The following is a 25,708-nucleotide window of genomic DNA, read 5'->3' on the forward strand; positions in this document are numbered from 1 at the left end:
TGAATCCTTCTCTATTAATTCTTATTGTTAGTTAGACGAGGTATCAACTCTAATTTGCTAGAGCATTCACACAACTTTTATCCATGCTAACTTTAATAAAGCCTTTTTTCCTTCCTATTCCAAACAATAGTTCCATCTAAATTCCCTTTTAAGGCAACTACACCCAAATCACATAATTTATTCTTCGCTAACTTATCTTCAAAAGATGCAACATTCACATTTTGTCTGTTGTAACTATTTTTTCTATACTTACTAGTTTTAAACATCAATCATAGCATTCTCAATTCTAGACATTGTTAACGATTTCTTTGTCATTGAATGCAAGAATCCAAATATCATAGTAGTGGCTTAACCATAGTTTCAATAAAATTGCCTTTAAATCTTTATAATATTTTCTGTTGCATTATACATCTAAGACACTTTTCCATTTTAATGAATAAACCATAACACCAAAAGTTAAATTATTGTCTATAACCTACTTTTGTACAAGAGACCCAAAAAAAATAAAACTAATCAATCTTATTTCATGAAAACTTCTAGCTTATTAATAGATAAATATCAACTTCATATCCATTGTAATTGCATAACTTGAAAAAGAAAGAATTTCTTAGTTCTACATAACAAACACCCTATTAAATTTTCTTTCATGCTTCTAACCTTCTGCTTCAAAAAACCTTTGCCACTCAAAACTATCATACAAGAAGTACCTGCAAAAACCCTCTAAAAGTTTCTTTCATGGCTCTAATTTCTACTTGAAGAAAAGCTATGCCACCCAAAACTATCAAACAAAAAGTAGCTAATCAGCAATATCCTCTCAAAGCATCATCATAACTATTGCTAAAAGCTTAATAGCTTAATATTGATAATTCATGTTAATATTGTATGATTAAAAACCTTTATGTTAAACCACAACCACTTCTAATGTTAGGCTCTACTTCAAAAACCATATCAATAATAGCTTTGGCATATGATTGAACAATAGTTTATAATAATTCCCAACAAATAAATTCTCAAGGTGTATTAATATATGTAATTGCAAAATAAAGAAAAAATATATGATGATTGCTATTCTATTCTCTTCTTAACTTTCCATTAAATACTTGAAAACAAATATTGCATATGTGCTACACCTTAAAAGCATTAAAATAAACAAATTGATTCCCTTACAGAAAGCTGATTTTTCTTGGACTTCAAATACCTCTTCTATAATTTCACTGTAAGCACATAAATAAAATTTTATTTTTTTCATTTTTAAATATTAAAAAAAAATTCATATTCTCCAATCATTGTTCATTCTATGCCTCTTTAGTCTCAGCAAAAAAAATTGTAAATCTAAAAAATCTCAATAAATATATTACTCCAATAAATCTAAACAATCTCAATAAATATATTACTTTCCCTAGATATTTATCAATATGCATCTTTTAAATGCATACTTCACAATAAAAAGAGAAAAAACAAATATTATACTTTTACAACTAATCGTTTTTCTCTTATAAATAGAATTTGAACAATAGAAAACTAGTTCATTAACTTTTGAAATAAGCCTTGTCATTTTTTCTCTATAGTCAATCTTCGAAAAAATTATAAAATCTTCACTCCAAGTATACCAATTAATCAAAGTCGCTATATCTCTAATAACAACGACATGCCTTATGATTCTTTTAGAACAAAACTCCTAATGCTTGGAAGGCTTTTCAAAAAAAAGAAGTCAAAATTGAAACCAAGAAGGAAGAAAACAGGAAATACTAGCAGAATTAGCAGGCTCTTAGGTGGATAGAACAAAGATGTTGTCATGTCTTCAAAAAGAAAATTAATTCACAAGTTCAGCTCTAAATCAAGTATAAAATGAATGTTACATTTTGTAAAAAAGTCAAGGATATTACAAGTCTTCTATGTATTGCTTACACAAAAACATAGAAATTTATAACAAACAGAAACATGAAAAAGAAGCAAGATGGAAAATCATAAGAAAATTTGATAAGCCATCGATGACGTATTATTAATGAGTGAAAGTTGTGATGAATCCATGAAAAACAAGATAATTTTTGTTAGCATAATGACCAGTACAAAATATAAGAAAGTGAGATCAAGCTAACATGGAAAGAGAAAGTGATAAATAGGCAGAATGAGAAATAGAGAATCTAAAATAAGATAAACTGAGAATTTAACCAGATTACAGCAACAGAATTAAGTCGACCTTCTGCCAAACCCACTCCCATGCTATGCCCAATGCTAAAAAAGTAAACGATTTTCTTTTTTTTATTTATTTCATATCTGAAAAATAAGGAATACGGAGCATCTAATGATGAAGGTTTATCGTGGTTTTGTGAAATGTATGACATTAAGGACACAGCCTGAGAAGTAGACAGCCTTCAAAGAGTGTTCATGCTCAATGATGCCTATCCAAAAATTGATGAATTGAACAGGTGAGCAGACAGGGAGAAAAGCATATAAAGATTTCCATATGTAATTCATATATGCATATTTTATATTATATCATTAGGAGGAAAATGATTTCACAATTATAACTACAGAAATTTGCATCCAAATGCACGACTCTCCCACCAATGTAATGTTTGCAAAGGGGTTAGTGAAAATAATCTCTTCCCTAAATTTACAAAACATTTAGACCATAATAAAGGTAACATAAACACAGCCACTTTCCAATTGCAATAGGCCTCTAAGTGAGATATAATAATAGAATATAAGTAAAACTACATTTTCCTGTCAATCTGAATATAACAAAGATTATGAACACATACTTTAGAATCGCTTTCAACAACAAAATATCATGTTCTTCCCTCCATATTCTTCCTTTCAAAGCAGGAAACCATAACTGTATGTCTTCTGCAAAAAGGGGAACGCCAGGACTTTCTGAGAGAAAGTTCAACTGTAATATCATAAAAGAAAATAACATAAAATCCCTGCAATAAAGCTCAAGTAATTCAACATAAAAGTAAATACAAATTAAACTTTAAACAGCTCATAATTATCATCAAGTATAGAAAGTAGTCCGAAGAACAACCTAAGATTGTTGTCAAAACATACCAGCACAAGAATTTTACATCTACTTGCTAGTAGAAATGTATATTTTAAAAAAAAGAAACATTCTCTTTGTTTGACATGTCCGGAAATAATTGAACTTCTTAGGAAATTTGGAGGCTGTCAGCACAAACTTGCACGATAACCAAGAGGTTAAGCATTAGCACCAACAATACCAAGCCTTCCAGTTTAAATAGACTACTGATTCTAAAAAATGTTGAGAAGGTGCATGCTTTATTTGCTAAATATTTTGATAGTATGGCTTTCACTTATCAAATGCGTCAAAAAAGAAGGAAAACATACATCAGGCCAGTTTCCAAACCAAGTCCATCAGCAAAAAAATTCATTAATTTTTTAAAATGAAAAATTGGGTTGGTTTTTAAACTGAATAAATGTCTGTGTATAAAAAATTTTCAGGACCACCAATGTTTAAAACACATTCATACAACACAATAAAGAGCTTGTACGCTCATTTCACATTCACAGTGTGATTTTAATCTCCTTCACCTTATGAAACATTTAACATTCTTTTCAGATGGAACAAGAAAAGATTATTTAATGCATCTGTTTGAAATGAAACAATGAAACAGATGCTATTGCCTTGCCATACCCATTCTTAACGTAAAATTTTCCCAGTGTGATTTTAATCTCCTTCACCTTATGAAACATTTAACATTCTTTTCAGATGGAACAAGAAAAGATTATTTAATGCATCTGTTTGAAATGAAACAATGAAACAGATATGCTATTGCCTTGCCATACCCATTCTTAACGTAAAATTTTCCCTATTATCTCACCGTCCATGATGTCTCTCACTTATGCACTCTTAACACCAACTCCACCAACGTCATCATAGCCGCTAACTCAGTGTCATTTTTTTCTCTCCAGCACCTCGGTTAAGAGCAATTTTATTGAAAGAAATGAGTGCAACTTTTTAAATGGATGATAAAAAAGAGAAACTAAACTAATACCAAGACGATTGAAAGGGACTAAACTAGTATCTAGACAATTAAATGAAGACGAGGATTTAAATACAATTGCAATTAGAGACATGTGGAAAGAATCCATAATTTACATAGATAACTAAACCAGCTGCTAGTATGACTTCTAGCGTGATTTCCCAAATCATAAGAGCTCATGAACTTAATTAAAATTTAAAAAAAAAAACACTACTTTGATCTATTAGGTGCTGAAGATTGCTACAAATCATCAATGGTGCACTTCTTAACTCAGGTACTCTTGTACCTTTTAAGTGGTCAAATCATGTATGCTCTCACCTAATGCACATAAAACAGCCTACTTTCCATTTGATTCATATTTCATGATATAAACTATCAAAAACATTAAATAAAAGTTTCTTCAGCGCTTCAAGTATAGAAACCATAACCTGTTTCTTAATTCATGCAAAACCCACGGAACATGAAATCTTCAAAGATCTTAGTTAGAAAGATAATTAAATCTGCATTAAATAGTTTAACAATAAAAACCAACAAGGCAAGTCCTAAGCCAGAATAAGAAAAGTTGAAAACAATCGTAGGTTGCCAGACAATTTGAAAAACTTAAACCAAAATTCATGACATGAACTTGAAAGCCAACCCAATTGGGACTGAGGTCAACAATAATCGTGAAAAATCTGTCAAATACACTCTTAAGCATAAGAGCATGAATAAATTATGATGTAACGACCAAAATACCAAGTGAGGCAATATGGTCATACCTTCTCTTCTATGGATTGAATGGTGCCAAGTCTAACCAGCACTTCATCTACTCGTAGACCTTCTTTTGGTACTCCATCTAAATATGTAAGGAAAATGGATAGGTAAAAGTGAAAATCACAGACAAGAAAAAAATTCTATTAACGTTGCGCACCTGAAAAAGTGGGTAAATCATTTAAATCCTCAGTAAGATGCTCCATAAATAGCCGGCCATAACTGTTGAGGAAACAACCAAAAAAACCACAAAGCAAACGTTATAATTTCCTCAGTAAGATTAATTTAACCTCATAATGAGAACTCAGTTTGCAGTAAAACAAAGCAATCAAAAAGAGCACAGCATATGCAAACCAACCCTTACTTTTATCTACCGCTAGCATCAGCTCCTTTTTCGCATGGAAGTTAAGTAAACGTTCTAGCTAAGAACAACTTATTTTTTTTAACTTGGAAGTAGAAATTGGTGTTGGAGCTTTCCTGCTATGTCACGGGATTCCACATGGAGCATGGAATCAGTCCTGTTAACATTGGATTCTGTAGAATTGAGGAAAATCCCGCAATCATGGTGACTGAAAAGGGAAACCGTCTGAGTTCTAATTTCAGCCCAGTTTTTTATTCTTTTTTATTTATTTCCTATTCCGTTGTTGCTAAGTAGGGTTTCTATTTGAGGGACTATTTATATGTTGTTATTTTGTTATTTTAGAAGGCTTTTTGCTTGTTTCGAATATTATGGAGATTGTAATCTCTGTTTCTACCTTAAATGTTGTATCATTTTTCTTTTATAAGAGGTGTGTCTATATCTTGCTCAGAAACAGGTGGCGAACCTTCTCGTGACCCATATCTCATTGATTCACTATCCGACCCACTATTTTCAGTTGGGATAGTGGCCCAACAACGCCTATAGTATCCAGGAAATTTGAAACACCTCAAATTCATACCCCAAACCTTGAAAATCCATATCAAATAGACTCAAAAATTGAGAAAATGAAATGATGTAGAATTTTGAAAATTTACAAATATTAAATTTTTATTTATGACATAAAATATTTTATAGATAGGTCTTCGACCACCTAGGGCATCACTTTTCAACCGAGACAGCCGTCAAACAATGCCTATCCCCATCAAAATGACCCCAAACTCCAATGTGTAAAATTAAATTTAATTTAAGAATCTCATTAAAATTGAAGGAAATTGTGATTCATAAGTTGTTTACATGAGAAAACAAGCTCAAGGCAAGCCTAGTGAAGAAACTCATCATGAGGTTAAACCCAGCGACCAAGATGAGATACTCAATTGCTAAAATAAGAAACGAATGCTCTATAGAACTAATGTTTGTTATTGCCTAGTAGTAAATTTACTTCGTATATGTTTACATTTAGAATATCCCTCTTAATGAGCATATTTGATTATAATAGCAAAATTAAATATGGGTAAATGTTTACCTATTCATTTCCATTCATAACTTTTCCCATCTCATAACTTTTCCCATCTCATAACTTTTCCCAAATAAATGCAGAATCAGGTAAAATGGGGAAATGCCAAATGGTATATTTCATTCGTAAAGCATGTTATCAAAGCTTTTTCTAATAAATGCATTCATGTTAAACAAGAATTGCATGGCAAAAAGAATTATAAAAGATTAAAAGAAATTTTAAATGTTATGTAATTTGTGCTCTGTAGGCATATATAATGATGATTTATACAAGTGATAAATTCTCACACGATAAGCCTTAATAGGGAAATAAATAAATTCCCTACTCTTGGTATTAAGGTTGGAACGGTGCTAGCTGGTATCAAAGGGTCATTAATAAGTGTGGCGTTTGAATAATCAACATTTATCAGCAGTTATTATGACCGGTAAGCTGGGTTATGTCATAATGATATTAAAAAAGTTAAAACATATGTAGATATAATATAACATTTTTAAGATAAATAGAACTAAGAATAAGACTGAAAATGAATGCTAAGTAATTGCATAAATGACATTATTTAATATAATGAATGAAAAAATTTCTCATTAGAAATTTTTATTTTTATCCAACCAACTTTGCATCAATTACTTTTAAGCATGCTCTCTTTACTATAAGTATTAAAGCATGTGTATTCATTATTGTTGCACTAGATTAGTTGTGATTATAATTAAATTTACTCATATTAGTTTGAAACCAGCATGTAAGTTATCTTTCTTCTATAATGAATCTTATTTTAACATAGCTTATCTAATTGAGTTTAGAGTCACCTGATAGTAGGGTGTGCGAGCATAGTGCTAGGAAAAACAGGAATTGGAATTCTTCTCAAAATAATGAAAAGTGCATGAGATGGGATAAAGATACAATGATCGCATACTTTAAAAAATCTTTAACATAAAAACTAAAAAAGAATTATTTTGATTGCTTTGCTTGAAGCTTGAGGAATATATGAAAGTTATAATAGAACTTCTCTATTTCTTTCCTCGTCAGATAAATAGAAGTTGAAACCTCTTATCCATCATAATTGTCGACAATCTACGTGCTCCTATCTAAATCATGAGTTGCTATGTATCTTGATCATCCTTCTGTTCACAATTTAAAGGAGTGTGTTGTTATGGTGATAAGTGGATCAAGATCAAAGGCGATGCTTGCGAGTGTAAAAGTGACTACCACCAAAGGGCTAACAAATGAAAGGACAAGTACCTCTATTTCCGAAGAAAAATCAAAATTTGGGACCGAGCTTTGATTATAGACCTAGTTTAATAAAGGAGTTTCACCCAAAGTAATAGAATATTCAAATTGATCATTTAATTGTATCTCGTACACCTGGTAATTTGAATTCCTCATAGTTGAATGAGCCATGCAACATTTGAAGAATTTATGCCAAAAAATTTTGCAAGATCAACAATATAATGGGATTTGCTAATATGTTGATGAGAGAATCTACACTTCCTTTTCTAATTGAACAAGTAATATCTAGTTCAACCAAAAAAAAAAAAAAACTAAATTGATGAATAGTAGCATTATTCACTTGTAAAAATTTGTCAAACATAAAACTCATTATGCAAACAGTTTATTGGTCCAAATAGCATAAACAAAGTATAGGGGATGGAATCCGAACTAGAGTTCTATGTGGTTTCTTGGATGAGTAAAAACAGGTATGCCACTCTAGTATTACACATAGCATACACATAGAGAAATCAATGAACATCAAGAACAATATTCTAGTGTAGCATGTTTCTGAAGAAAATATAGTAATAGCATAATGAGGGTCAATGAGCCCTACAAAGTCGTCACCAAGTGTATATCAGAGTAAATTTGCAAATAAATTTTTGAGTTTGGGTCACCCAACAAGAGTTTGTCAACCATAAAAAAGCTAGGAGACCTAACAAGCTCTAAGATCTCCGCGTCAATGAATAATCTAATATGTTCATCTCAATAAATGGATGCATGATGACACGGAAGCTTCTCTAAATCGCGACACTGTAGATGCTGCAGTGTCATGGACGTGGTACTATAGCTGTTACAATACCATGACCCAACCCTACTCCCCTTTCCGTTTTCGTTTCCCTCCCTCTTTCTTTCTTTTCCCATAATTCTCCTACTTTATTTCCTACTTATTCAATGCCTGCCTTTTTCTATTTCTTTTCTTTCCTAAGCATTATCTATTTTATTTACAAATTCTCATTATATAAATGTGTTGTTGAGTGTTTTAGGAGGCAGTTTTAACGAGTGTAAATTTCTAAGTGCTGACTTTGAGGCATTCTCCCCTCCGGGGATGTACCTGACGGTTAGAAGGTGCTTCAATTGTAACTCGTTCAAGATAATAACCGTCTCAAAGGATCTAGGTGGTGTTTCGGTTGTAGCTCGACTCCAACGAGACATTTATCATTCTGCAGCCACTCAAGCCTCTCTCCCAGCAGCCATAAATCATCTTCCCTTCCTTGTCCTCATCCCATCCACCAACTGCCCATCCAGCCCTTACCCTTCTTGCCATCACTTGCTCCCTCAGCCAATGGCCGGTTTTCATCACCTGCTCATCCTATTCCTCCCCTGCCACTGCTGGGTTGTTGTCCAACGCCTCCTCCTCCTACCACCATCCCTCCCAACCTCTCATGTTGCTATCACAATCCTCTCCCACACCCTAACTTGCCGTCATACTTACTCTCCCAGCATTTTCGCCACTGCCACCATCCTGCACCAGCCCTCTACCACTGCCGCAAGCCTCGAATTTCCATCCTACCTATTGTCCAACAGCCGCTAAGCCCCTCGTCATCTCCTTAGTATGTCTTTTTTTGTTTACTATCATTTATTTCTTATTTTGAGCATTCGTTGTAATCAATTTCAATTTCAGAAATAATATTTATATTCCTATAGTGGTTTGGGCTTCCTCCGATATCAGATGATTATGCGAGGTGATATTGAATTATAAAAAGAAGGAAGAGAAATGGCTTTTAGACGGAGAACAATTAAAATCTTGAACCATTCAACCCTTATATAACATTTGCAAAAAGATAAAGCTAGAAGCACAAATTCCAACAGAGAGAACAAAAACAGTAACAACAAGCCTTTATCCCACTAAGAGAGGTCGGCTGCATGAATTGAATCATTTTTTCTCCATTGCCATGAATCATTTTTTCTCCATTGCATCCTATTGAGTGACATATTTTCATTTAATTCTAACAAACAAAGATCATTTTTTATACAATGCTTTAATTCTAATAAACTAAGATCATTTTTTATACAATGCCTTCTAGGTCTACATCTACCTTTCTTAACATAAGTCGAATCTAAAACATCTACTCTCTTAACTGGATTATCAGATGGTCAATGTTTAATGTGACTAAACCATCTAAGACAAGTCTCTCTAATTTTGTCTACAATTGTAGTTACACCAACCCTATCACCGATATATTCATTTTGCATATTGTCTTTAAGTGTAAAGCCACTCATCCACCTACGCATTCTCATCTCGGCAACACTTAACTTAGTTTTATGCTTCTCTTTTAAATGCCAATGTTTTACGACATAGAGCATTGCAAGTGTCACCACCATCTTATAATGTCATCTTTCCTATCAAAAAATAGGCCCGACGCATTCCTTCACTTCAACCAACCAACTTGAATTCTGCTAATAACATCCCCATCTATATCACCATCACTTCAAAAAATAGACCCGAGATAACTATTGTGTTTACACCTTTTAATAATTTGATCACCCAAAAATACAACTCTAACACTAGAGCTACTACTATTAAAATTACATTCCATACATTCAGTTTTAATTCTACTCAAACGAAGCCTTTAGACTCCAAAGTAGACCTCAATAATTAAAGTTATTCCTAAGCACTTTCTCTAGTCTTATCCACAAGAACGATATCAATAGAAAGAGAGATAAAAAATAGGATCCTCTGAGAAGAGGCTGCCACAAAAAGAGGTGGCAACCTGAGTGGGGGTTCAACCAAGACCCTAGTGCCAACTAACGTTGGAGAAAAAGGTGGAATTCACTAAGGAAAAAGAGAAGAGTTCAATTGGGAGAACTAGTTGCTGACATGGCAACGTCTAGTACCAAAGGATGAAAACAAGCATAATGTTTGATGCAAAAAGGATAAGCATAAATCCACGAATGGCAAGAAAACAATAGATGAAGGTAATACGAAGGGCACCATAAAAGTTGGACTGAAAATGAAAGCAATACCTAGGCAAAAGCATAGGTATTGAATTTTGATGCTATAAGCTGCTACCACTAGAGAGTATGTGAACACATGCAACACAAGCAATTGGCATTGCACACAAAATGGCACCGAGATGATGTCAAGTGTATGTAACAATGACAACACGTGTTAGAGAGTCGAAGAACAAACAATACAAAGAGTCAAGTCAGTTTGAGCTAGATTGAGTGGGTGAAGTGCAGATTTGTGATCTTGTCGAATGTGTATGAAAGCCTAGCGATGAAGAAAGTGTGAAGTTTTGAAATAGAGAAACGACTTTGCTATATAAGGTCATGTGTATGAGGGGTTGCATAAGAACGGATGAGAAATGGAGCAAGACATCAGATCTTAAAAACCAGTGCAAAGTTCAGGGGGCTCTGATAAGAGGCTCTGCCACCACTTAAGAAATAGAAGAAAGTGATAATAAAGATGAGGGAAGTAATAAACCAGAAAGGCGAAAAAAAAATGTGAGAGAAGAGATGGATTAACAACAGAAGATGACATAAAATCTCATAACTTTATTTCAAACTCGGTCAATCAATCAATCTCCTAAAACACGAGCCATGACTTCTTAAGCGATGAAGGCTAATATAGCTTTCCTAACAATGCACTAAATTGAGGAAAGAAAATATGCATCTATTTTTCATATATGTACATATATAGGTGTATATTTATGAAATATTTAGAACATTTAAAACATGTCAAAAATAAATATCACGAGACTATAAAACAATATGTTTGATGACCATATTTGTCATGCATCACATGCCTTAACAGAGCTGAGGATGCATGCACAAAAAAGTGCAATGTTCTTCCATACATGCATACATTGGATTCAAGATAATTTTTTGGTTAGAGTTGGCCTCTTCTGTGATCTTCATTATTGGCATTTGCAACCTTTTATCAATGGAGTAATGTGTCCATTTCATTTAAATAACATAGCTATGATGGCTTTAACCTCAATATTGCATGAAACTATCTTTGAAATCAATTTATATGAAATGGGCAGGAAAAGGAGAGAAATTTACATTCAGCTTATAATTATAAACTTGGTATTTAACTGTTCGAAGCAAATGAGACTCCGGAAAAAAATTTTCAATACCATGAGATGAGGAAAGTAAAGGTGGACAAAGTGGCAAGAATCACTCAAAATGTTAAATTAAGACCAACCAAAAAAATACCACGAATACTGCTTAAAGATTACTAGAGAATGGAGCAAGCTTTGAAATCAATGGATTTTAGGTAAATTATGTAAAAGGATTAATGCGAGATACACCAAATTTGCATGAAAAACAAGATAGTTAACAAACTCTAAAAAAAGTTTTCTGGGAGCAAATCATTGTCATCATACTCATGAACTTCGTGCATGCTTTTGCCCTTCAGCCGAGGCACGAACTCCTTCCAATCAAATTTCCCAAAACCAAACCTGCAATGTAATATATAAGAATAAAGCAAAGCAAAAGAGAAATAAAAACCAATTGTTAAATAAAAAAGTGAACGGAGATAGAATTTTCTGATGAACCAAGTAAAGCTGAACTTGAAGATGTTACAAAAATTTGTATGAACAAAACTTGAATGTCCCACTTCAAATCAACGAAATAATTGTGTGGATGTATAACATAGACTTGTGTATAAGTCAATGTACGCAACATAACACAAAAGAGTAGTAGTATGGGAAGTACAGATTGTAAATATTTCAAAATGCTACTGACAAAGTGCAAGCAAAACATTATGAATAATATTAATAAAATGTGTGAGAAGAATGGAACATCTAAGGTCTTGACCGTGCCGTAAAGAGCAAGATGATATTTGCCAGAATAACAAGATGAAAATCAAAAATCTTAAGAAAATTTACAAAACAAAGATTCAGGAACAAATAATATGAAACCGACCTCATAAGTAACTGCAAAAATGCAGCTCTTTGGTTTTGATTAAAACCACGAACTCTGAATGACTTCCCTTCACCTTGCATTAGGGCATGTGGTTCAGATAAATCGACTGCAAATGTAGCATTCAAGTTATAAACAACGTTTCTCAAATGATACCTTTGGTACAATAAACAAAACAAGCATGAAGAAATTACCACGACATCTTTTTCTTGAGAGCTGGCCCTTTCTTCCTGATGTTTGTCCAGGTAGACCAACATCATTATCTGACAGATCTTCAAAAGAATAGTCCTCATCCTCAGAGCCTGTTTCAGCTGCTTCACCCTCTTCAGTAGCAGGCATCTGAGTAGCACACATAGAAAACCGATTATGAAATAAAAACACGTTCAAAGCACTTGTGATAAATGATAGTTCTTGACGATTAATACGTTACATTAATTAACTAATAAATTTCAATCACGAGAATTTCCATTTATTACAATTGTAGTTAGAGAAGATAAAATGCATCACTTTTATCAACAATGACACTAAATTTCTAAGGAAAAAATTGTTGAAAAGGAGCTAGATAAAACCCACATCAAAACTAGTGAGGGAGTCCAATGATAAAGATAGGATTGTGACACCTGGCACGCCGAAGTCAATCACAATATAGGAAGCTATGATCAATAATGATTCTCACATTGATCATAAGATGAGGAGAAGAAAGTTAAGGGGCATCAAAGAGGTTCGGCCAACCAGTAAATGGCAGACGCATGGACATGCAATACCTCAGAATTGTCTAGAGAGAGTTTAAATAATGTAGTAAAGTTATAAGATGAAGTCAACAAGATTTATAGTTCTTCCCGTCAGAAATTTAAGGGAGAAGATGTGATTGCAGTTTTAAATGCCTGACAACTTAGCTTTCTTTGCTAACATGCAATTGTTGGGTCAAATGTTCAACAGAAAGCTTGAAAGCCCCTAATTTGCATTTAGATAATTGATATGTCGAAGTAAATGCAAATGAATTTCTAATTACATGCAATGTTGAGAAGATAATTTACTTGGACAAGTCTAACTATGTAATTACTGAGCTAAGAACTGCACGCTCTCATAGTCATGTAATTCTTAATTGAACTTCACAGGTAATTATGAATATTCGGAGTCAACCCATATACATTTCATTTATATACTTGTTGAATGCTTAAAAAGATTGTGGATAACTGGTCCTAAGTTGGCAAGTAGTTATATTTTGGGAAAAGTATGAACACTTAAATCAAGGATTAGTTCTAACCAATAATGTTTGATGATTCCCTCTTGACCTTCAAATGAAATTACCACAATGTGAAAGTTAATCTCCAAATAGGGTTTTGAAACTATAAGTAGGAAAATTCATTTCATTAAGATGATATTTGTCCAATTTATATACATGTTCATATGGGGTATACATCATTTCTTTGGGTATACGTTTTGGATTGATACATGTAAATTTTGGTTATATTTCCCTTTGTTTCATATTTATTTCTTTTCGGGTGGAGTTGTAATTTGGAAAAAGGAACCCCTAGAATTCTATGTATTTTCTTTATTTTTAGCGGGGATCCATTTTTCCCTCCTATATTTTGTGACCGACTTTTTGATATTAATGCGTAATATATATATATATATATATATTAGATAAAGATACAGATAGGTTTGTATGGTTGAGCCTAAACACCCAACCCACATGATACAGCACACCAAAAAATGTAAAAGACGAGTACATACAGAAATAAAAAGAAACCCAAAAACCACCCGGGTGCTGCAAAAGTGTGGGTCATCCCAATCTAGTCTTACCTTTGGCTCTGGTTCTCGGTAAGGATCCAGCTAGCAGATTGGTAAGGATCCCGTAGTAACCAAAGTATCATATATAAGACTCTTGAGCTCTAGTAGATCTTCATTCTTCTTCTTCCTCCCAAAAGTGTAAACCTGTCATTCCTCCTTCGAAAAATCCGCCTGATGGGGTAGAGCTGAAGCAGAAGGATTAGCAGAAGGATTACTTGAAGCAGAAGGATTACTAACAGTAATACCCACAATAGGTTCTACAATATGTGAAATATGAGTTGCCGCTACACCGGATACGAAGTGAAGAAGTGGAGCTGCGAGGCTCTCCTGATTATCAGCTTGAACACCATCATTTATAGGTAATAGTCCATCAGTATTGTTTTGTATGGAGTTTGTAGGTATCAGCTTCGTATCACTCGCAGTAACAGTAACAACAGTATCATGGGGGGTCCTCAGGTGCAACAGACACCTCCTGTCTGGTAGTATCCTCCTCATGTGGAACCAAAATGTCCACAGCAGTGTGGTTAGACCCATCCTTATTCACTTGAACCTTAGATTTCAAATTAGTATGAAATTTGTGGCATTTAGCAAGGATGCAGTGTGGTTAGACCCATCCTTATTCACTTGAACCAAACATCTTACAACATCTTACAGTGGGTACAATATGGAGGTTTGTGTTCCATGATGATTTGTTGTCAATAACCATTATGGGTTGTGCCGAGCCAGACTTCAGTAACATCAGGTAAAGTAATATCCATTTCCACAAGTATTCTGGCCACCGAGGGTCTAGTTAGGTTGAAAGTAGGTAGATCTAGTTTCAAAGGATGGCCCCAATAGAGTAGAGAACCTGATGGCGAAAAAAATGCAGCTTGAGACCAGGTAAATTAAATCATTCTGGTACAGAGGGAGTTTCATGATTTGGATCGAAATTAGGAGACCACTTGAGTAACTTCATTAATTTGCTTTCAATATTAAGATATTTCTTGAAGAAAATTCTAGTGTAGTCTTCAGTCACTGTTAATTGGATCAACACATGTCTTATATCCATGAGTCTCACTTTCCACTTGCCGACTAGTTTAGGATCATAAACACTCTTTTTGAGAACATTCATAGGAGGGTGTCCCCACTGAAATTTTCCAATAAGAGCAAATTTGAATTTTTCTGTCATTGTAGAAATTTCTGATTCAAAAGAAAGATTGCTACTTTTTCACATTCCCTATCTTCATTCTTAATAAAAGAACAATCATCTGTATCTTCACGAGACTCCTTATAACTTGAGGGGAATCCCACTGCGGACTCCACCTAAGAGTTACCCACCACATGGGCAAAGGAGACTTAGTCCGACTCAACCAAACAAGGAGGCGCTATCAGAGCAATGAGAGTTGTTGGCGTTGAGCTACAGCAAAGTTGTTGCGGCAGGAAAAACAGTGAGAATCACAAAACTGGGTTGATGAGCGGCTCTGTCACAGACGCCAGAGGCAGAGCTAAGCCGTGATGCCTGGGGTCGAGCGGCAGGACGCAGAGCAGCTGGACTCGTCGTGCATACGCGAACGTGTCGTCGTCGAGACGTAGACAGACGCCGACGAAGACGAGCGTGAGCCGATGAAGACGAGCGCGAGTCGACGAAGGAGAAAGGAGGGAAGCTTCGAGCAACAGAATCAATGGCGATCGCCATTCGAAACCCTAGCAAAGCAGTCGTCCGTCATTTTTCATATATAAAAAAGATGTATTTTATTACTATAATTGAAAATATTTTGATCATTCTCTTCTTTTCTTAAACAACCTATTTAACTATATATAAATAATTATTAGATGCTTTCTCTTCAACATGGAGAATTATATTTATTAGATTTAATTCTCATCAAGTTTGATTGAAGTACTTGAATTAGAAGATTGTAAACTTTGTATTGAAATATGTCATTTTCTCTTGGGCGTTTTAATTTACAAATTTTGATTTTTTTCTTAGATGATATTATTCGATATCCCTACAATTATTTAAAAATTTCATATTATTTGTGATATGAGCTGAAAAAGTATTAACTTGAGACGCAACAAATTGAATACAGAGATTTCAAATTATGACCCATAAAAAGTTCAAGAACTTCAAAAGAAGAGCAATGGGTAAGATGCTATTATCAAAGAATATATGAGAATAGGCATTAGTCCCAACATCTAATAGCTAAAATATTTTCTGCAAAAACACATAGTAATAGGCTCAAGCCCATTGGCTTTATGAGCCAAAATGAGCATGAACATGGTTTATCACGACTAACCCACACACAACAAATGATATCAGTGTTGATTGTTCAACTGGTATCAAGTGGCTTAATTTGTGTGGCTCGCATATGCCAAACTTTCACATTGCAATCCTTTTGCAAAACTCTTTGAAATTTGGGTGTTTCGTCTGAAGAAAAACAACTGCAATATAGAAGTACAATGTATATGGATTTCATTCTCTAGTTCAATTTCAATGCATATGGAATTTGTTGAATTTTAGCGAATCTTAAGTACACCGCATCGTGTAAAATGTTGCTTGCCGCATAGCCAACCTCCAAACCCCCCGCCCCCTCTACAGTTTGTTGTTGGATTTTATTATATATTGAGCTCATTTTTCTTCAAACAAAGAAAAAAAAAATGAAGCCTTGTATTTATTTTATGTTGAACCAAACAACTTCAAAATACTCCAAATACAATACATTCCTTTTAACTATATTACATTTTTTTGGCAAACCAAACAATCTCTAGGCAGCTATTAGTGCATGATACTTAACGAACTTATAATAGAGAAAAAATAATGGTTGATGTGGAGAGCTCTCATTTGAGAAGGAGACTATTTAAGGCATATGAGAATCTTGTAATCACACATTGAATAGTTTAGAAATATATTAATGCAAAAATGTCAAGTGATGGCCCCTCATGTAATTATCAAAGTCAACTATTAATAGAAAGTTGTATGTTGTACATTTTATGAATTGCAAGCTCATTTATTAATCTTTAATCCTACTACTCAATTTAAAAAAAAATACTCATTATCAAACTTTGTCATTAACTTTGATATAATTGCTAAAACCATAAGTTTGCATTTTCCAAATGATCACTGATATGTTTTGAGCCTTTGTTGGAAAATTATCTTCTACGAAGTTATGAATCCTTCAAAAAAGTTATTTTAAATTTTTTGTCCCAGAACCAACCCAAGACACTATGCAAGACATTCTCCAAAGAGATTTGAAAATAATCAAATGGAGAGAAGATTCAAATGTTATATTTTATCATAACTCAATAAGATTATACAGAAATGTATATGAAAACATTTTTATTTTTCTCGAGGGATTTTAAATTAAATCATTGAAGCCCTGATTGGATAAGGATTTTTGATGTTCCAATGTTGATGACCCTTGAGTGATTTATATATTATTTTTTGGCTGTTAAATAAGCTGCAAAATATTCAACTTTAGGTATCGTGACACCTCAACGCTGAAAGTTCATAAGATGATCCATGCATAGAAGAGCTCATTTTTTTACACCTGAACCAGTTGAATTGCCATCCCATGATGGAGATACTCATTAATATTAATGCAACCAACAATTATATTTTACAACCTAATCCAGCTAAAAAACATTTTAAGATACATTTGATTTTTGAAATTTATGAAAGATGCTATATTTGCTCGTATCAATAAGTATGATGCAAGGCAGAATAAAAAAAACAATCTGACAAATTGATATCAACAAGTGCAACAGCAATTTTTCATGTGCCAGGGCACCAGAAGTTTTTGAATAAAAAAAAGCAGGTATGTGCATGTAGGTATAGAACTGGTTGGGTGGTGTGCTTAATGGATAATAAGATTAAGAATAAACTAAAATAATGCAACTGTGAAAATAAAACAAATAATCAGTGAAATTTTCATAAGGAAATTTACATCATGATCAAAAACTCCATGCCCTACAATTAAGTTGTCACTGAAGAAGATAAAAATGAATTGTGAAATGTCTCAAGAAGTTAAGCCAATAGAGATTAAAACCTGTTTACGATTTTTCCCTTGCCCATGGTAGTAAACCTTTCAATCTGGATCAATTCATGTTTGTCCCCAAGTAGTTCTTCCCAGTAATTGGCCCTATCAGGATTGGAGGTAAAGCCATTTTCAGCCATAGCCTGCTTTTTAGCTTCCTCCTCTGCTGCAGCAGCTTCAACTTCATCGATGTATTTGAAGTTTGCAACCTAAAAATGGCAATCAATTTGATATTTATTATCATGAACAAACAGGTTTATGCAGATCGCTAGCATGCCATAGCAATGCGTTAAAAAAAATGTTCTTGAAACCAAGAAACTTAAAAAGTAGATAAAGAAGCTAGAGCAAATATCAAAGAAATAATACATCATAGATTATATAAATGACAAATTTGGAAGGCAACAAAAGAAGTGCGTTTATATAAGTAGAGAAACAGACCAAAGCAAACAATTAAAACACATGAATTCATATGTAAACCTGTAATTGTTATTTCATAAAATACCATGTCATTGTTATCAAAAGTAGTCATTTAAGATTTAAAAAACAATACTACAAGATAACTGGAACCAAACAGAAATGTCACATTATTTTCTGCATGAAGGTTGTTAGACCTTATTATCAACTCTTCTAAAACACGTATAACTTATGTGCTTATGCATAACAAAATGTTTATGTTTCCGCAGACCATATTAAAAAAAATGCTCATAGATAACAACATGGCAATCCAAAATGATTAAAAGACTAGATTCTTCATCCATTAAACATTTGTAAGCACTAACTAGTCATGTAAAATGACATATCTGAGATCTATCTATCTATCTATCTTCAAGAGGCTATAACTCATTCTTTTCTTTAGCTTTGCCCGATTGTCTCCTCGTAGAGAGTCCTTGAAAAACAGAATAATTAATTAAAAAATTTAGTTTACAAGTATGTCATCTAATAATTTAATAAATTGATAAAAAATTTACCACAAGGTAAGAGGAATGTAGCGCATTACTGAGTGTAAATATGGAAAAAATAAAAATATCCCCTTGCACTGTCTATATTTTGTTAAAAGCCTGTTGGATAATTTAATATTTCTATAGTGGGATAGATTGAAAAAGGTTAATAAGCTTTCTCATTTAACCAGTAGTTGCTGAATCTAGAATTCACCTTTGAGAAAAACTATTAGGCATTAAACAATAAAGAGTTATAATTCGTACTATTTTCAACAAGAGACCATGTTCCAAAAAAAATTTTCTAAGAAATTGGGAAAGTTTTAAAATTTGTTAATTTCTTTAGAGTTAAACCATTTTGATTTTCAGAAAACAACCTTATCCTTTGAAGTGGCCTTTATTTTCACCATAATGTTAAGGCTTCGAGTTAATTCTCTAAAATTTTTTCCTGTGTACATTTTTTACCTCTATTTTTATCATAAATTGCCTTCAAGAGAAATTATTTCCCCTTCTTTGTAGAAGAATATTGCTTTTGAGAGAAATTATTTCTCCTACTTCGTAAAGAATCAGTGACCATTTATTCTTTTCCTCAATATTTGTTGATTGACATAGTTGATGATTCAAAGACAACATTATACAATGTTACCATCTCTCTTCCTTTCTCATTTCATATGAAGGAGAGGGCTTCATTTAAAGAAGATGGGCTCTCTGCTTAAAATTGAACATGAACTTGGTCGAATTCATCGTCACATCATCCAAGAAATCCTTTCTTTTCCTAAGAAATATTTGAGAATCACCAGATCTTGATAAAAATCTAGTTCAAGCCAAAAAAACATTCATTGCATTAAAATATTTAATAACCAGGTTTACCTGGCTTGGTTGTTGATATCTTAGTTTTGATTTCATGAAGCAGAACATCTTCGATTTTTTTTAGTTTATTTATTTACATCATCCTAAAAGTCATTTGTGGTTGTGAAAAACATGTATAGCCTACTTCTAAAACCAAGATCATTAAATTTGCTTTATCCCGTAGCACAAATTTTCAGTCTTTCTGCCTTGGAAGAGAATCAATAAGATGATGGATTTTTTCTTTCCTTCTAAGAAGATTTTTAAAATTTGATATCACTAAATGTAATTTATTCCATCTAATCGATATGGGCATGTAGCCCTAGAGCTCACCATTAGTTTGCATTTCATCATTCATGAAGTTTGACTAATGGGAGGAGAAACTAAAGAAAGTCGAGATAGTGAAGTGAGAATGAAAGATGTTAGAAAATAAAACTCTAACATTGCCTTGATACCATATACAAAAGAAGAGACAACAACACAACAACAACAACAAAGCCTTAATCCCACTACGTGGGGTCGGCTACATGAATCCTTTTTCTCCTTTGCACCCTATTTAGTGTCATATTTTCATTTAGTTCTAGTAAATTAAGATCATTTTTAATACAATAAGCCCAAGTCTTCCTAGGTCTACCTCTGCCTTTCTTAACACAAGTCGAATCTAAAACATCTACTCTCCTAATCGGATCATCAGATGGTCGACGTTTAATGTGACCAAACCATCTAAGACGACTTTCTCTAATTTTGTCTGTCACAGGAGCTACACCAACCCTATCACGAATATATTCATTCCGCATTTTGTCTCTAAGTGTAAAGCCACTCATCCACCTAATCATTCTCATCTCGGCAACACTTAACTTATTATTATGCTTCTCTTTTAAAGGCCAACATTCAGCGCCATAGAGCATTGCAAGAAGAGACAAGTAGTAAAATTTAGATTGTTCGTTCTTTCAACGAGTATACACAAAATTATATGAAAAAGGGTACAGAAAATAAAAAATTATAATTAAGAAACACAAAAAAACTCCTAGCTATTTCATTGTTTGATACGTCCATGAATTCCTTCTTTATTTTTTTAATTTTATATGAATTCTTGGGTGATCTTTTATAGCAAACAATGAATTTTGACCTCTAATTTTTCTTTTCTAGCAGTGTCGCCATCACTTCTTGATGCAATGGCCCCTCAGCATATATGTTAAAAGTACAATTAACTATCACAAAGATATACGAAAGGTGAATCCTATATTCACACGTCAGTCCCGTGTAAATATCTTGCACCTAACCTTTTCTGCCAACATACTATGAAGTGAGACTGAAATTCAAGGCTTCCACTTTCAAGAAGGCCAAGAAGAAAATAATGCCACAGCCCCAACTTCAAACTGAAGGCTAAAAAATTTAAAATGAGGAAGTTCTATCAATAACACTTAAAAACTACATAAATAATATTTGAACCAAACAATAACAGTACTGTAAATAGGTCACACTACCAAACAAAATTGTCATATGACAGAGTATAGTGAAGTTAACACCTTGAAAGCTTTTAGCAAGCCATCATCTTCATCATCAACCGAAGCCTCATCAACATCAATTTCATCGCGATTAAGCAACCTATCAAAAAAAAGTCATGAAAAATAATGAAAATTAAGGGAAAATTCATATCGCTCTAATCAAGCAAATAAAGTTTGTAGAGGACCAACCTTTCAATTGCACCATCATCGTAGTGAATTTGGCGAGTTTTTCCTGGTTCATCACCCTCATCAGCAAAAAGCTCCTTTGACCCGTATCTTATGATGTCATCTAACTCTCCCTGCGAAAACTTCTGCATTAATGTACAAGAATATACAGCAGCAAAAAAAATGATACTATAAAGCCTGAAGATACTGCTACTGCAGATATTTAAGACAAACGACTCAGGTAAAATCAACGAAGCAATTATCATATATGGAACTCCTTTAATCAATAGCAAAAGGTAAAAAAGAAATTCCAATCTTTACATGGATTCTACTTGGCATCACAGGCAGTGCAGTAAGAGCAATTTAAAAAAAATGTTACCCGTGTAAAGCAGGACACAAACCCCCTATTGCGCTTCATTTGCGACAAACAGCAAAAAGTGCAAAGTGGGATTCAGAGCACTCCAGAATGATTTACAAAACATACAAAGGCGTTTTTCAAAGTTTAATTGTAAAAGCCGTTCAACCCACTAGCCTGTTCGCTTGATGTATATAAAATGTGATCCAAATTCCAATCGGAATGGAAACCCAAATTACCAAGTTCTTCACTACACCTAACTTCCTTCCAATCAATCTGTTTTGGACTTGTTTTTGTAATGCAATCAGATGTTTGGAATGTATAAGTTTTGTTATCGATATTGCCTTCATAAATTTATTTGTTATGTTACATAGGTAGTTGTGAGACTGGCACCTAAGGGCAATTTAGTCTTTTATTATTTATTATTATGTGGCATAAATAGGGCATATTATGCTTAGGGTTATACTATGAAAATTTTGTCTCGAGTCTTAGGATTAGGGTATGGGAGAGATCGCCTGCCTCTCCAAACGTAGGTGTTAGGAATAGGATATGGGAGATATCGGCTACCTCTCGAATTGTAGGTTCTTATCGTTATGCTTTGGAGTTGTGTTGCTTGTTGCTATTGAAATAAAAAATTGGTTGTCCTAAATTATCAAAACCTTCGATTTCTAGGAATGAAGTCAGAGAGTAGTATTGCACTCAGCGACCGCGACATACAAGGAGGCTAGTTGGGAAGCAGACGATGTGATCATGACCATACAACAGTTTCTTGCCAACCTAGCAATCGGGATCACATAGAAATGTTGTGTCGATATAGTCACCGGAAGACAGACAGGATCACAATGTATCGCGGTGTGTCACGACGTGCCCCAGCGACCAAACCTCGTTATATGGGAAGCCGATGACATGATTTGGCGTTCCTATCGCAATTCAAGTTAGCTGGGAAGCCAAAACGAGAACACGGCTAACAATCTCCTGTACAGTCGCAATTCAGACTACTTAGAAAGCCACCCGAAGGAATTTCAATGTGAGAGATCTAAAACCCTTCTAAGAGTAATTGTACCAAAAAATCGGATGCTTTGGAGGAAAAAATAACATAGCAGATTGAACATAAAATTGCAATGGAATTGGTTAGTAAAAGCAGCACAGGTGAAAAATCAAACTGGTCTGCTAGAACCATGATGATATCAAAAGCTAAAACAGCAAAAGTCTAGTGCAAGGCTTCGCGGGACAAGAAAAATGAGCCACAACCGAGGACAACACACAAATGTTCTACAGAGTCGGAAATTTAAGAGAAGCAAGTGTGACAAGAAGTTTGCACCAACACACATGCAAAAATCAGGCATTATAGTTTCTCAGAGTGTGACAAGGAGACAGGCAATGCAAAAACAGAGAAAATTGTGGCTCACTTGGACGTGACTGAAGTTACTTTAAACTCGATCGGGATAGCAACTCTAATGCCTGCTTTTTGCAATAATATGTGGCACGTGAAGGGAAAATATATCATCTCGGGGCTGACCCTGAGAACAAAGTGGACATAGTATAGAAAATTTGTGGCATTAGGTTCATAGATATGTGGCATGTGAAGATTGATATTGGTGAGAAAAGATTTGTAAAATTTTGTGAAGAGATTTATAAAAATTTATGAGATGCAATGCTTTGTTTCAATGTTGACTTTATTTTGTTTGGTCCTGAGTTTTATTTTGTTGCATTTGTTTTTGGATTTGGACTCAGTTTTAGACAAGCGCGACATTCATGCTTCTAAGAACGAGTTTTTGTCTTTGAACACGAGGCACGGTGCTTCTTGAAGTATCGTCTACTGACTAAAGACAAGTGTTAGAGAATAATCTACTCTTTAAGGTGCTATTAAAATTATATTCTTACAAGTACCTATAAAGAAGTGTTATCTCTAAGGACACAACAGCTGAAGAAGCCGCAACTTCGTAACTTTGTTTGTAGTAGTTGTTTGCTTTGACATTGATTTTGTAAATGCTGTTCAAATTGTCTTTGAGAAATCACTCTGACGTTCTTCGAATTGGCATTGGAGTTGTATTTATCACTCTGACGTTCTTCGAATTGGCATTGGAGTTGTACTTATTGGGCACTGAAGAGGCACTGAAGGATATGACTTCAGGATTGAATTTCCATTAACTGTTAATATCATCGTCATTTCTTTAATTCTTTCTTTCTGAGTGTAAGCAGATTTCAGAATTTATACTCATGTGATTAAAACATTTTTCATTGTTCAAAAATATTTCTGAGTCAATTAATAGCCGACCAAAAAACTTGAGATCGTTGAACTTCTTCTTGAATATAATATCATGAGCAATTTCTTAAGAGCATTTTAAGTCTCATTAATTAGGGGAATTAGGGGAAACTCGGACAAGGGGAAACTCGGACACCAATTTTTTATTACGTCCACCTCAAGCTTCTTCTTAGGGAGACTTTTCTTTTTGCTTTGATTTCTGGATCAAACTTCTCACATAATTTTTTTTCTTTTTTTCCCCACGTTTTGTTGAGAATTATTATATCAGGTAGAGCATAATTTAAAGATTTTAAATGTCTGAATTCAAACAACAATTTTTAATTTTATGCTCACCTCAAGCTTCTTCTCAGTGACTCATAATTTTTTTTAACGCAAAAAGCAAAACAAGTCAAATCAAAAAAATAAATAGGTCGGTGTCGTTGGGTCGGCAACATATCCCAGAAAAAAAATGCGGTCGGATTTCGAATATACATGCCCGGTCCTAATTCTACACATCAATATAAAATGTAGAATTAAGATACGGGGCACGAGGATCTGCTCTTGGTCTCATCCACGTGGTTTCCGCGCTAAACGCCTCAAAACTCATGCCCGTATTCTTATTTATGCTACAGGATTTTCCTAGACTCTAAAAGTAGATAGAGAAAAGAAAATGACTCAATTCTGCATGAAAACAAGTGTCAACGAGAAAACTCACATGCAAATAATGTATCATGAGTTATGCCTTAAAAGTGGGAGAGCTAATAGCACCTGCAAGAAAAATAGTCAGAAATGATTACTTGCTCCCCCCATAGCGGTACCTGTGTGTGTGCATATAAATAGGCATGACTTCTTGCAGAAAAGTGTCCTAACACACTACCATACATATGCAATATGCAGTCACACCACAAGCATAATGCAAAAAAAAACATGTCTGGCTAGGGCAATCAATCCAATTGAGAACAATAGTCAGGCATCAAAAAGACTACCTAGCACCCTAAATACTAACCTAGCACACCATCTAACGAAAAGTGTATCAAACTAGTATCCAAATGCGGGGTAAGTCTGTGTGTAGTATGACTTTGACGGTGTCGTCATACCGGCCCCATCCTAAAGATCCAAAGGGAAAATATGAACCTTGGGGATAGAAAGGAGAGCAGGATGTAGTTGTGTGATAAATAGTGAGGACACCCACAACTTCATCTCTACTCAAAGTAGTGAAGTAATTGGAGCCTAAGATGATTGACACGGGATGTTAGGGAGTCATGATGGGAACTAGACAAGTGGAAAAGAGAAGGGGATTTTATAAATTGAGACTACAGAGTATTTAAATGATTGATGAATTTCTTGCCTTACATTTAAGGAGAATTGACATGATATTGGGTATGAAATGATTGCAATCCTCAGAGGACACAGATGAATTCGAAACTCTTGAGCATTGAGTTCAGGAAGGAGGTAAAACAGTGGTGATTCGCGATGACTCGAGTTTATGCAAGACATTTGTGTTAGCAGATACATCTACGGTGGCGGC

The 25,708-nt window shown here is 34.0% G+C and overlaps 1 protein-coding gene across 1 annotated transcript in view; it reads right to left on the minus strand.

Moving 5' to 3' along the window:
• LOC110018776 (CHD3-type chromatin-remodeling factor PICKLE-like) overlaps positions 1 to 25,708 on the minus strand; it is an 89,286-nt gene that overhangs the window by 19,178 nt on the left and 44,400 nt on the right. The window contains exons 19-28 of the mRNA XM_020716211.1: positions 21,605 to 21,714; positions 21,437 to 21,515; positions 18,139 to 18,335; positions 14,288 to 14,603; positions 12,517 to 12,661; positions 12,326 to 12,431; positions 11,785 to 11,859; positions 4,915 to 4,976; positions 4,763 to 4,839; positions 2,766 to 2,893 (exon numbers count right to left, since the gene is read on the minus strand). Of these exons, the coding sequence (XP_020571870.1) occupies positions 2,766 to 2,893; positions 4,763 to 4,839; positions 4,915 to 4,976; positions 11,785 to 11,859; positions 12,326 to 12,431; positions 12,517 to 12,661; positions 14,288 to 14,603; positions 18,139 to 18,335; positions 21,437 to 21,515; positions 21,605 to 21,714 (1,295 nt within the window). The remainder of the gene's footprint in view (positions 1 to 2,765; positions 2,894 to 4,762; positions 4,840 to 4,914; positions 4,977 to 11,784; positions 11,860 to 12,325; positions 12,432 to 12,516; positions 12,662 to 14,287; positions 14,604 to 18,138; positions 18,336 to 21,436; positions 21,516 to 21,604; positions 21,715 to 25,708) is intronic.

This window comes from Phalaenopsis equestris, unplaced genomic scaffold (assembly GCF_001263595.1).
Source record: "Phalaenopsis equestris unplaced genomic scaffold, ASM126359v1 Scaffold000036, whole genome shotgun sequence".
Classification (NCBI taxonomy): Eukaryota; Viridiplantae; Streptophyta; class Magnoliopsida; order Asparagales; family Orchidaceae; genus Phalaenopsis; species Phalaenopsis equestris.